The sequence below is a fragment of the Bombus bifarius genome, unplaced genomic scaffold (genome assembly GCF_011952205.1).
Source record: "Bombus bifarius isolate JDL3187 unplaced genomic scaffold, Bbif_JDL3187 scf7180000009713, whole genome shotgun sequence".
Lineage (NCBI taxonomy): Eukaryota > Metazoa > Arthropoda > Insecta > Hymenoptera > Apidae > Bombus > Bombus bifarius.
Window position 1 is genome coordinate 69,524 of NW_022885291.1, and position 14,274 is coordinate 83,797.

Sequence of the window (14,274 nt, forward strand, 5' to 3'; positions counted from 1 at the left end):
AACATTGCTAATAGTATTATTTAATTTAATTATTCGTAGATCGTATTATTCATTAGGCTTAGTGTTTGTTAGACTTATTATTAGTTGTACTTATTAGTTGTTAAGCTTAGTGATAGACCTGTATATACGTGTAAATAAAATCTCGGCTTTGTGAAACGATGGCTAGTCCACATGAAGAGTCGTCGCGCGCCCACAATTCGAATCCTGATCCGACATATATATATCACCCAGTCTTGAGCTTAGCTCCGATCATACACCCAGAATTATTACATACAGAAACAAACCAATACCTTATAACAATTCAGAGACACTATGCAATAAAACCATCAGATGGCAAACATTTAAAGAAATAATTGAGAACAAAATCAATTGTAACATCCCATAGAAAACACCTGAACACATCGAATAAGCAGTAACAACACTTACAGAAACTATTCAGGAAGCAGCATGGGCAACCACCATACCTGGATCAACTAATAGACGAACAAAAATAATTCCGCCAGACATCCTTGAAAAAATTAAAGAAAAAAGAAAAGCGAAAGCAAATTGGCAAAAACATAGATCAAAAGAAAACAAAAAGCACCTAAATAAACTTGCAAAGGAAATAAAAAACAAAATAAAAGAACACAATAACGAGTTCACAAAATTTATAGAGTCACTATCTGCGCACGAGAACTCTAACTACTCCCTATGGAAAGCTACAAAAAAAATAAAGAAGCCAATAAAACTAGTCCCAGCAATCAGAAAAGCAGATAATACATGGGCAAGAAGCAACGAAGATCAAGTTGAAGAATTTTCCAACCACCTAAGCAACACATTTACACCACATAACATCAGTAATAGCAACCACAATTGTCATACCGACGAGGATGTGTTAACCACTAGTACCACAACTGACAAATACTACATCATACCTGAAACAACAAGAAATTAGAAACATAATCGAGAAAACAAAAAACAATAAAGCATCAGGAATCGACCCAGTCAGTGGTAAAATCTTGAAAAACCTTCCTCCAAAATCGATACGACTAATCACAATAATTTACAATACAATATTAAGAATCCAATACTATCCTAAACTATGGATACTAGCACAGATCATAATGTTACCTAAACCAGGCAAAGACCCACACCAAACAGCATCATACAGACCAATATCACTACTTCCCGTGTTTTCCAAAATACTAGAAAAAATAATTTACGCCCGCTTAAAACCAATGATAAAGAAGGAAAAATTAATACCAGATCACAAATTTGGATTCAGAAACAAACACTCCACGATAGAGCAAATGCACAGACTTACAAATGAAATAATTCTAGCAGAAAACAAACAATACTGCACAGCCCTCTTTATGGACATCGAGAGAGCATTTGACAAAATAAACCACGAAAGCCTACTTCAATCAATCAGAAAACAATTCCCGGAGCAGATATACCATTTAATTAAATCTTACTTAAGCAGCAGAACCTTCGTAGTAAAAATTGAAGGTACATACTCTGAAGTTAAAGTCCTCAAGGCAGGAGTTCCGCAAGGAAGCGTCCTAGGACCAATTTTATACACATTATACACGGCCAACATACCAAAAACTAACAATAGCAAAATACTGACATTCGCGGACGACACAGCGGTACTAGTCAGGTACACTGACCCTGCAACAGCAGTCACATCACTACAAGAACATATCACAAAAATAGAAAAGTGGCTTCAAGTTAAACAAATTAAAGCAAACCCCGATAAATGCAACCACATTACATTCACACCGCGAAAACAGATACCTCCAAACATTATACTGAACGGCACGCACATAATACAAACAAGGCAATTCAAATACCTAGGACTCCACTTAGATACCCGATTCACATGGAAACAGCCTATTAAATCTATAATAGACAAAATACAGATAGCAAGGAGACAAAAGTATTGGTTAACAAGTCGAAAATCCAAACTAAACATAGAAAACAAACTAAAAATATACAAAACAATCATAAAACCAATTTGGACGTACGGAATACCACTTTGGAGAACAGCAGCAATGAGCCATATACGCAAAAGAGATACAATCCAAGCTAAAATTCTTAGATCAATTGTAAACGCCCCATGGTACGTTAGAAACGAGGACATACGGAAAGACCTTGGAATACCAACGGTCAAGGAAGAGATTAGCAGGTTTGCAAGAAGGTACAGAGAAAGAATAGCAACGCACCCGAACCGGCTGGCAGCGGAAACGTTCAACACAATCATAGAAAGAAGACTAAAAAGGAAACCCCCAGCAGATCTCACAAAGGATATATCTTAACAAACACGAGGATGGTACCCCATTGGGGGTAGCCACCCACATGATAATCAAACAGATAAAAAATTCTACCAAATGTCGAAATTGGACAAATTGTGAATGTGAAATATTAAATTAAAAAAATACGTCGTATTAACAATCAAACCCCAGGCAGGAGCAATGTCGGCTCTACGCGGGTCTGCCTAGCAACGGCTTCTGTAATTTTGTTGGTATCCCTGGCCAATATGCAACGAACAAACGCGATCGTAAGGAGAGGAAAATTTCCATCGGTCTTTTATTCTTGCGATCACCTTGGAGAGTTTTCACATCGTCAAATTTCAAATTGTGAATGTAAACAACTAACTAAAAAAAAAAATTTTATCGCCGTCATGTCTCTTGTAGAATATACTACAGCTTCTCAGCTTCTCCCCTTCGTAATTGGTGTACTTTTAGTTCTCGAGGCATTTGTTTTCTATTAATTCTCACAGTTCCACATACGTTTGTTTCATGTGATGTAATTCTCGATACAATGTCGGTGAACTGTACCAATTATCAATAAATAAATAATATTCTTTGTGCAATAACTCACTCTCTTCCAACAAAGTTATCACAACATTTCTGCTAGCAGATCTGGTATCAGTTTTATCTTTTCCTGTATATATGTCGGAGATGAAAGGGCATCGGAGCCTCCCCTTTGGAACTTAGGCAAATTCCCTAACACCGTAATCTAGATTCTATCATAGGCGTAATTAAACAATTGTCGTCTTTCGATCCGATTGTATTTGTTTGAGATTTGTGATAATGAGCTTGGGCTCGAGGCGACAGCCAGTCGCCGAACGTAGCCGCGGTCACGGGATGAACGCTTTGTCTAACAAAGGCATGGAGTAATTCTATATCTCTCCTTAAAAAGGAAATAGTTGTAACATTCGACAGTAAACATTCCAACGGTCTCTGTCCCGTAGCTCGCCACACGCAGACCTTATTATTAAGATATTAAGTAAGATGAATGCCAGATGTCGATGCGTCTCCGCAGTACATGTTCAGCTAGCCTGAGGGCCCGTTATAAATCTTAAGATTTAGTCCTTCAAACAGACAAACAGTCTTCGTTCCAACTACGAGAAGATAGAGGAGACCTATTTTTCAACGAACGACGTCTCCCACTAGCAACTTTCCCTCGAGGGCGGCTAGCATCTTTTTCTAACCACCGATGTGGAGATTGACCAATTAGCAGCAACGCCAATTTCCCTTACTTTCTGAACGAAGGCTATCCTCGACGAAACCAATGATCTCGTGTCCTTAGACACACCCTATTATAGTTTTCCTCTGTGGCATCATCGGGATGGAAACTCATTTTTTTGCGATCTCATCGACAAAAAGAGTAACCCCTTGCGACCAGTGATTATTACGCGTTTTATTAACAAAGAGTCCGACTTAGATTTTCTGAGCCTGTACATCTATCATCCCGTTGACCGCGGATTCGTTATTGAACCTAGGATCATTGTCATTAGTTTCACGAGTATCTAATTACCATGGTTACTTGTCCGATTCTATAATAATCGCGTTTGCACTAGTCAATGTCTTCCCTATTGCATAACGACTATGTGTAATCCAAATGAAGATTCGTTTCATGCCCCTAACCCTAATTCTAATGTAAACCCGACATATATATTTTCTCGATGTAATTTTCCAATAGGATAAATAATGTAATAATGCGTTTTTAACTTTTTATATTTATTTATTAGAATATTTATCTCATATGTACATATATAACTTGTAATGTAATAATTCTTTATTGAAATGTTAACTGTTCTTAATCACTTGGTTTGTTAACAGATTTATGTGGGATGGTGTGACGTTAGCGAAAGACGTGGCTGATTGTTTATAAACGTTGTTAAGATATGTTAATGTTGTCAAGGAGTGTTGTGAGCGTTACCTAGGTTTGTTACAGTAATGGTAATGCTGTCAGAGTTGAATTAATCGTGATCGAGAGAAGTTCATCGTGTTGCTGTGACGTAGAAATAGTGTTAAGCGAATTCGTGAGGTCCGATATTATATTCAATTTTGTGAGAGTGTTACAATATTGTGTTTATCATACTGTCTTTTCTGTTAATTTATAATAAACATTCCTACATTTATTTAATTGTTTTATTTGTCCATTTATTTCTTGTATTTGTTAATAAATTATAACATGTATTCTTGTCTTTTTCCCCAATTATTTCCTCTTTGCCATGATGTCGTATGTTGTTATTTTTATTTTGGATTCATCAGGTGAGTTCGCAGTTCATTCAGTTTATTAATTAATTTTATTCAATTATTTTATAAATGTAGTACCGGGGAAAAGGGCCTAAGAAACATCGAGTTAACTATAGACAATGTCGCGAGAGCCGAGGCGCTGTCGGCTCCATTGATGTGTCCTCGGTCTTTACAAGTGCCGAATTTCGTTATATAAAACCTACCCGACCCTGGCTACGAGCGTCTGCGGAACACGTGTGCGGTGGGCCTAGCAAAAGACAAAAGAGATGCTACAACGGCCAGAGAGTCAGTTGAGAAGCGGAGTGTGAGTTGAGCGGACACAGAGTGTGAATCGACGTGCGACGATATTATAGTCGGTCCTTTTGTTATTGAATATCGCTTATTAAACTACACTAAGCTCTAAATCTACCATCATTACTTGTCCTTACTCTAAGAATCCATACGTTACTACATAAATTTCTCCTTTTTTTCTTGTTGATTGATTACAATATGTCTTCCTATTGTTCCATTTATTCTCTGTATTTTCGACCAATCGCGGGGAGATGCAATCGCGAAGAGAGACGTCAACGGGAGTCGTAAATTGTTATAATCGTTACGATTATAATAATCGACACCACGAGTTGATCGATCCCCTGATTTCCGTTAAGATAATAGGGGTGATTCAGTTTGTATAACACTGTGATTCACAGAATTATAAATTATATATTTCCAACACTTAAGTTACACTGTTGAGTAGGTATAAATAGATAACAACTTGTCGCACGAAGATAAAATAGATATGCACACTAGAGAAAGGCTCTTATAATTGAATTTAGTATGTTAGTGGACGCAGCACTATAGGATACTTAATAGAGGAAGTGAATATTCGACAATACCGAGAACCGACTTAGTTGATGTGAGTTATACTCCTCTAGCGTTATGCTTAGACTTAGACGTTAGGCGTTAGATTTTGTACTTAGTTGTTGACTTTTCTAGCGGTGTAGAAGAAGTAAGGTACAGTGACGATGCTGTGTCGTAGGAAAGCTAGCAATGGGTGTGTCTAGCGCACGGGACCATCGGATTTGTTCATGACATTTTTGGTCAGGAAAGTGAGGGCAGTATACATTGCTTCTGATTGGATAAACGAAGGTTGGTGGACTAGGAAGGTCTTAATAGATAGATAGATAGCTGCTAGTAGGAAGCATCGTATGTGAGAAAAACTAACTTTCCCTTGTCAAGCCGTAGTAGACAATAGTCTTTAGGAAGTGATTTAAAAAAAGGATATTTGTACGGTCTGAAGGACCTTAACTAGCGAATTCCTGAGATTTACGATGGGTCCTTAAGATTATTGAGGGTACGCAGAATGAGCGGACATCTGGTTCCCGTCTTGCCCACGGTGTGTGGCCTAGTCTAGGTAGAGGGTCGCCCAACGTAACATACTCTTTTACTATTATGTGGTATATAATTATTTTAATTTCTGGATTTTACCTGCTTATTCGATTTATTAATTGGTTTTATTTAATAGTTTGTTTTTATTTGCATATCTTCATTTCCATCTTCGTCAATTAATTGTGGTATATTTTCCTGTCGTCGGATATAATTGCTCGTGTTCCGGATTGATTCGCAGCTCGCTCGGGTTGTTAGTTGGTATAGGTTATGTTATACTCTTTATATTTACTATTTCGTTAGAGTACCTATTTCTATTTTATTATTTGTTATTTACCCTCGTACGCTAATTCTCTATATATATAACTACGTTTAATTAATCTTTTATTAAAAAATTTCCATTTTCGTTGTACCGTGCATTCGTTTTGGGGGTTCGAATTGTCACTCGCGTTATTTGTATATTGCGATTTTCCGTTTTTTCGTTACGGCGCGTGCGGAGCGCGTCTGTAGCGGCCTCCCGGCTGAAGGAAAACAAATCTTTTGTACCTTCGCTTGTCTTTTAACTCCTCCATGTTAAATTCTAGCCCACTATGTATCTTGACAAAATCATTAGGTGTAATGCCTGCGATTGTGTATTCTTTGGCAATTCCATGTCCTATCAATGCCTCAGGTTTAGCTCCTACTACATCAAAATTCGTCACTTTCGCAAATATAGTTATGCACTATATCAAGATGATTCTGTGTTGAAAAGCGGTGGATGCAGAACTCAATTATATGTATTAATCCTGTCTTTCTTGCTGGTATTTCTGATAATTTGTCTATATAGTTAGTACTACTACAATTTCCAGATAGAGTGAAGACTATTTTAATTATGTCACTTGTATTACTCCTGATCAATGCATGCGGAATTTTATGAGTGGGCCATTAGAATTATTATTACTGGAAAAATGTAGATTTTTAGCGATAGACAGAAATCGGTTACGACCCATATTACCTTTAAAATATGATGTTTCTATGCATTTATCCATGCTCCAATAACTCTGAATAATTGGCTTAGAAAGTAATTCATTAAAATGTTTAAAGCAATAGATACTTTTAGTTCATTTTCTGAAAGAGGCATAAAATTTGCGTCTGTTTCTCGATGTTTATTTGTTTCTGTAACTAGTTTTGTATCTAATTCTTCGTTAGAAAATAATTCAAAAACTGTTCTCCTCAACAGATTTTGCGTATTAACAGTTGCACCAACCACACTTGAAAAGTCATGTATAATTGGCGTATAATTTTTTGCTTTCCAGATGTGATCTTCATCTCTGAAACTGCCGCACTGATCAACTTCGCTGCCTTCGCTTGATGAGATCCTACGGATACGTTTTCGAGTATGTCCTATTGGTATACTTTGATCCGAATCATCAAGATCGTCAAAATCCATTGGGGCAACTAAATTTTAGTTTACATTATAAAATCAGAATATTTTTTAAATTTAAATTAGTTAAATTTAATTGAGATTGACAGTACTTCCTCATAATGGCAGTTAAATAGATTTTCACAACAAAAGTAAGACTTCTTTAGAAAATAGTAAACTGACATAAGGTCAATCGTGATCTCTCACATCTGAAGAATACTTAGCGACTGAAATAAAATTAATCCGCGCTTGGATGCAAATGGGTTAATCCCCTCATTCTTCTCCTTATCGAGGTTCAGTTTATTAATCAATCCGTTCAACATTTGCACCGCCCCCGACAAGGCTAGCGTGAACCGTCTTCATCTCACCCTTTGTGAACATTATCTCCTTTCCTTCGACCTCACTATTCTGAGCGTCGATATTCTCCCTCGCGCTATTCCTGCCACACTGCGCGCAGGCAACCATTTTTTTTTTACGTGGAAAAATCCTCATAGACACTCTGCTGCTGCCGAAATAATCGGCAACGACAGAGTAGTGTCGGACTCTTACCGACTAAAACACCACGATGGCCTTCCTACACGTGTGTCAGGAGTGCCCCGGAGACGTCGATCAAATTGTCTTTCCGTTGTACGCCCTCACGCGTACTATCGTTAGAGTCGATCGCAAAAGTTCGCTTAACTTTTAAATTTGGAGCTAGGGGGGGGGCATTGCTCCTAGCGCCATTCCCCCCTACCAGTCGCGACCCGTGGGAAGACGGTGAAGCAGCTCTGGGCCGCCTGACCCTCCCTCGTCGCGTTACCCTACAAGGGTAAGAGCTCTTCTCCCTTTCCCTCTCTGTCCGCTCCTTTACAAGCATAACCTGCTCGCAAAAGAGGCGAGCAGCCTCGTATTCCTGTGGCCCGTTCAGCATCGCTTCCACGACGGCTGAAGGGGCCAAGCACTCGCCCATGGCGAGACGCAGGGTGTAGCGCGGCAGCTCCCACGCCGGACATAATTCCAGCGTGTGCTGCGCCGTGTCCCCGACCTCCCCGCAGTGGTGACAGGTGTCTGTCTCCTCGCGCCCGACCTTTTTTAGATACTCCCCGACCACGCAGTGTCCGGTGAGTATCCTGTAGGCGAGCGGAAGGCCGCGGCAGCTTCTCCATCTCTCTCAATGTGGGAGGACGGCCTCTACGCCCCTGTGTTCCACTTCCTTGCTGATCAGCTGGAAACGCCACTGGTCCTGCGCGTCCTCCTCGGCGGTGCCTAGGTCCTCTCGGGCCGCCTGCATGGTCGAGTCCTCTCCTCCCAGGTCCCACACTCTCGTGCAGACGTACCGTTTCTTGAACACCAACGCCCGAAGTTCCCACGGGGGAGGCGCGGCAAGAACGGTCGCCGACGCGTGGGACACAGTTCGGTATCCCCTGACGGTTCTGATGGCGGTCACCCTGTGCAGCCACATGAGAAGCAGGATACTGCAGCGACTCGCCATCAGATCGTCCGCCCATATCGGGACCCCGTACGTCATTCGGGACTGAACGACGCCCTCGTATAATCGACGCACCGTGACCCCCCCCCCCCGATGTTCGGCAGCAGGCCGCACAAGGCGTTGGCAGCCGCCGCGACCTTCGGGATATGGGAGTCGAAGTGCGGCTCGAACGTTCACTGGCGGTCGATGACGAGACCCAGGTATCGCATTTGCGAACCCACCCCGACGGTTTCGCCCGCCATGCTTATGCTCAGACGGGGCGGAGGAGTCCCTCGACTCTTCTTGTCGAAGAACCAGATGGCCTCCGACTTTGCAGGGGAGACACTGGGACCCAGTCCGCGCATAGCATGTATCGCGACTTCGCCGATGCGCAATATAATATCATACGTGACTCAATAGCTCCTGTAATAGTCAATTGCTAAAATTAAAAATCTTCTCTTAAACTTGCAGTGAGTTGCAGGAAGGACAACAACTACATAATAACTGGCGGATCACCTACCAGATGTATCTTACGAGCAATATCCCTATCATGGCAATATTATAAATATAAATTATAATTAGCTAAACTAAATATATAGCATATAACATACCTACCATTTAAATGGGAACCTCACCTATACCATTCATCATACATCTTACAATACTGTACTTATAATTAAATTAGAAATTACACATAATCATCTTAGTCTTAAGACTTACACACTAATTAATAATTCCGCCCTATTAAAACCATATTTATTAAATAATTTGTTGCCATATTTACAATTCGGCACATCGTACTCTAACAAGTGTTATACAACTCTCATATTACCATGGCATGGTGTCGAACGCGTTGACGATGTCCAGAGACACCGCAAACGCCACGCCGTCCCGGGAAACCATTTCTTCTGTGAGTACCTGTACGCGCCTGATCGCGTCGATCGTGGAACGTCCCTTCCGAAAGCTGCACTGCCTGTCTTGCCAATCCGGTACCCGCCTCGACATGTGTCTTCCCAGACGGGCGGCAACGACTCTCTCGAGGAGCTTGCCGACCTCATCTAGTAGGCAAAGCGGCCGGTATGCCGACGGCGAAGTCGCCGGTCGGCCCTCCTTGCGGACCAGCCTCACTGTTCGTCACGGCCGTAGACTCCATCTCTCAGGCGTCTGTTGTAGAGGTGCCGAAGTCTGGAAACCACGACCCCTATTGCTTCCCTCCAGACCCGGCCCGGGATACCGTCCGGGCCCGGCGCCACGTTGCGGGAGGTCATTTTCCTGGTTGCTTCCCACAGCTCCTCCTTGGTGACTTCCCACTCCGTGCTCCATTCCGCCGTGAGGGTGGATTCCCGCGGCTGTTCAAGCGCGGAGTCCTCTTGCGGGGGGAACAGCATCCTCTTCCACGCCTGTTTCGGTCGTCGTCATCGTCAAGACCTCCCAGCTCCAAACTGTCGCTATCGCAGCCGCCCGGAGTAGATCTTCGTTCCTCTCCTTTACCTTCCATCTTGGCGGTGGGCGCGCGCGTCCCGCTCTCGGAGGACCGCGGCCATCGCCCGTGGAAGTCATTCCAGGTCTGGGTGTTTCCCTCGCCTCCATGAGTATGTAGAGGTGGTCCGACAGTGTCTCGACCCCTTCGGACACTCTCCAGCCTGAGACCCGTCTGAACGCATCGGGAGTAGCCCACGAGATGTCCACGACGGAGCACCCTCTCCGCGCCACGCAGGTGCTGGCCGAGCCCCTGTTTACGAACAAGAGCACGAAACCCGCGGCCCAATCCGAGAACGCGCGACCGCGTGCGTTGGTCCTGGGGTTTCCCCATTCCGTGGAATGAGTGTTAAAGTCCCCCGGGACGAGCACCGGCCAGGGGAACCCAGACGCTGACTTCTCCGGGAACTCCTCGTACGCTGTCCATCCGCAGTTGGGCGACACGTACACGATCACCACCACCATTTCTGCCCACTCGACCGCGACGTATTCATTGCCGCGCTCCAGCGAGACCCCGTGGGCGAGTGCCCCCGGCGCTGATGTCCAGGTGACGGCAACCATTTCGTCCGTGTCTCCGGTCCAGTCCGGAGCGTCAAGCATACTGTACGGTTCGGCCACCACAGCTAGGGCGACCGCGTTCTCCCGGATAGTTTGAAAGAGCAGGTCTTGCGCTCTTCTCGACCGTCCTAGGTTCGTTTGGAAGATGCGCATGTTCTTAGTCCCCTAAGTTTATCGCTTCCATGGCGTCCTCCGCGCCGACCTCCTTGCTCGCGGGTTCAGGGTCTCAGGTACCTTGCAGCGGCGAGCCTTCCTTTTCACCACTTGCAGCCGCGGGTTGCTCTTCTTCTCGTTTCCTTTCTCGGAGAAGCGCAAACCGGTCCTGCCATCCTCTGCGCCGACGGTGCCCCGAGCGGCTCGCAGAGCAGGCATTTCTGGTTTGCGGCGGTGCATCTTATGGCTCAGTGTTCCGGGCCACCGCACCTGTAGCACAGGTGCCCCCTGTCCTCGTTGGAAATGCATGTCCTCTTCACGTGCCCGATCTCCAGGCACTTGTAACATTGAAGAGGTCTTCGCGCGATGGCCTGGATTTTCGCTGTCGACCATCCGATCGGGACCTTGCCAGCCTGGGCCAGTATCCTCACCGACCCGGCCGGGCCTCGCATCCACACGGATTCAAGACCGTTTCGGTCGGACCGGACCTCGCCCAGTTGGACGTCCTCCGCCTTGCAGCCACCCTCTTTTGCCGGGGTGTCACTTATCTCTTCTTTGGTGACCGAGATGTCTATCCCGACCACCCTTGCTCCCGCGGCTCGAAAGGGTACCGCTACTCGGACCTTGCTGGGATCCAAGATCCGCGTCAGATGTGCCGCGAGCGCGGCAGCCTTTCGCCCCTTCTGGTATTCGGCGAGCTCTAGTATGGCTTTCCGCATCTTCAGCGCCTTGACGCCGACCCCGGCCAGAGGGTTGCTGCCTCTGGCAAAGGCCAACACCTCCACGTAGGATTGGGCCGATCCTTCCTTCGTCGTGATGGTGACCGCCGATGTTCGCTGTGTGCGCGGGAGAGGCGGCTTGTCTCCACTCTCTTCCGCGGTCTCCGCTCTTTGCTCTGGAGCTTTTCTCGGATTCTTCGACCTTGACACAGTGGTCGTCCCCGCTGGTTGTTTTTCGATCGACGCCTTCTTGATTTTCCTTCTTTCTTTCACGATCTGCCATTCTATAGCAACGGCTTGTCCATCCATGGTCGCTGGAGCGTTTGGAGCTTCAGTGTCCACCCTTCTCGTGGCCTGCTTGGGGACGGCCTCCGTTTTCTTTTTCCCGTCGATGTCTCGTAGGCGTCCCTCTGCTAGCCTGGTCAACGCGGTGCCCACCTGCTCCATCTTGCGTTCGACAGCAGCCAGGGGCGACTCGCTGCCCTTCTCCGTCGCAAAGTGCGGGGGTATCTTCCCTCCGAGCGCCGCGATCCCCGTTTCCATTGTCGTCAATCGTGCTTTCATTGTCGTCAATCGTGACTCCATTGCCGTTATTCGTGCTGCCACTATGGCGACGCACGGGGTGGCATCCACCCTTCTTGTCAACTCTGCTGCGTTGAGGGCGAAGAACGTTGCCGCTTACTTTAGGGTCTTCTCGTATCTGCCCTTGACATTGCCAGGTTTTTCGGCAACCATAACCACCTCGTCAGTTAGCCGGATTTGTTCCGCCCCTAATTCCGCCGTCGTGGCTATTCTGAGCTGCTGGGCCATTTCCTGGTGAGACCCAGAGTGTCCGCCGGACTTCTTCACCCTTCCGTGTCGCACTCGGACGATGAGGGGGGTATCCTCGTCATCCGACGTTTCTTGGATGAGTTAGCTCCCAGTGCTTGATGGGAGGCGGCAGAACCCGCGACTTCCTCCGTCTTTTCCTCTTCGTTCTTTTTCCTTCTTGCCTTGCTCTTGATTTCTGGATTCATCATCTGGTTCTTTCGGCACCCAATCACCGAGGCTTCCGGGTGCTTCCAATTCCTTGCGGACAGGGAGTCACCCCCGGCAGAGCAGCTTAACGGGGGAAGGCTGATACCGCCGGGGGGTCGCCAGGTATCCCGGGGTTGGCCGCTAATGACCGATGCACCCATTAGTCACTTCGCAATGCTCTCGACTGCGAGGTACCCCGTCGCCGCGCACCGCTGCTTAGGGTTAGGGATTTTTTATAGAGGTTGTCATCCTCATGGTCCGGCCGATGAAGACAAGACCCCCGGCCCATTGAGACATGACCAATGGGGTACGGTATTTGGGCTAGGGTTCCTCGGGGTCGCATGCCCGTACTGCAACTCGCCAGCGAGTCCACAGCCCCTGAGGGATTGGAAGGTATGGGAAAGAAGTGGAGAAGTGGGAGAAAGAAGGGAGAGCCGTGACTTCCGCTCTCCTCGGTAAGACAACACATCCCGGCCGCGAGGCCGGCACCCAGTCATGTCCGCTCCCGAGTCAGAAACTTGACGTAGATCTGGCGGGATGTTAAGCCCGCGACGACCACCTATCGGATCCCCATCGCGTGTGGGTTTTACGCCACGTTGTCTTCCTGTTCTGTTCCTCGGGAAGGGTGGGTTTCTAGCCCACGTCGCCATCCTTGTACAGTCGGCATCTTCCTTTGGGACCTCCGGTCGCTGCTCCAGGAAGGGATTGTGATAAGTAGACGGGAGAGGATCCCAGGGTGCCTGGGATAGCCATTGTTCCGTTAGCCACTGTCAAGCCAGTGTTTACCAGGCCCCACCGACTTAGAGGAGGAGTTGGCACTTGGCACTGGTGGGCGTGAAGAGTGCAATGCCACACCAGCGCCATCGGGACCCGCCCGCAGGCAACCTAACCCCAACCTAACCCCATATCTAGCGCGCGTACTTTGTTCAACCGCTCTCCTCGCCAAATCATCCCCTTTATCATTTCTCACTGTAAGCGGCGTGCTCAAGACACTATCCCCGGTGCCGAACACCATTTCACCACCTCCCGATTCCGTTTTTATTTGGGTCGTTCGGCTCCCATACACCGAGGCTTCTGGATGCTTTCAATTCCTGTGGAAAGGATGTCGTACCCGGCACAGCCGCTTACCGGGGGAAGGCTGATACCATTGGGGGGCTGCCAGGCACCCCGGTGTTGGCCGCTGATGACTGACGCACCCATGAGCCACCTCGCAGTGCCCTCAACTGCGAGGTACCCCGTTTCTTGGTATCTGTAATGTACATAAAATTGGTGAAGGAAATGCCAAAACAAACTTGACAGTTCATATTCACCTTCAGTACTAATATAGTAGTTACACCTCCTAGATGGTCTATACGAACAAGTCTGTCTATTACAATGAGGCAATTTGTTTCTTATATTTGGAGAATAAGAGTGACTTTAGTAAGTTGTACTGCCAAAGTACAGTTGTATCACTATACCCACAGAAGTATCATTAATACCACATAATGATGTACATATTGATATAATAATATCAAACGACTTTTATAAGAACATTGTTTTTATAATTTCAATCCCTTATGAGTTCTTCCGCGGTACTTACTTAAACCAAACACTCTGTACATACAAATA

At 45.8% G+C, this 14,274-nt stretch overlaps 2 protein-coding genes and 1 pseudogene across 2 annotated transcripts; all 3 read right to left on the reverse strand.

Annotated features, from left to right (window-relative positions):
* Positions 1–8,443: 8,443 nt before the first annotated feature.
* On the reverse strand, positions 8,444–8,800 carry LOC117215547. Its single transcript, XM_033461893.1, has one exon. The coding sequence runs from the start codon at positions 8,798–8,800 to the stop codon at positions 8,444–8,446; it is 357 nt and encodes a 118-aa protein (XP_033317784.1).
* Positions 8,801–9,563: 763 nt separating this feature from the next.
* Positions 9,564–10,063, reverse strand: LOC117215545 (annotated as a pseudogene).
* Positions 10,064–10,093: 30 nt separating this feature from the next.
* On the reverse strand, positions 10,094–10,930 carry LOC117215548. The gene has a single exon (XM_033461894.1). It carries the CDS (start codon positions 10,928–10,930, stop codon positions 10,094–10,096), a length of 837 nt encoding a protein of 278 aa, XP_033317785.1.
* Positions 10,931–14,274: the final 3,344 nt, after the last annotated feature.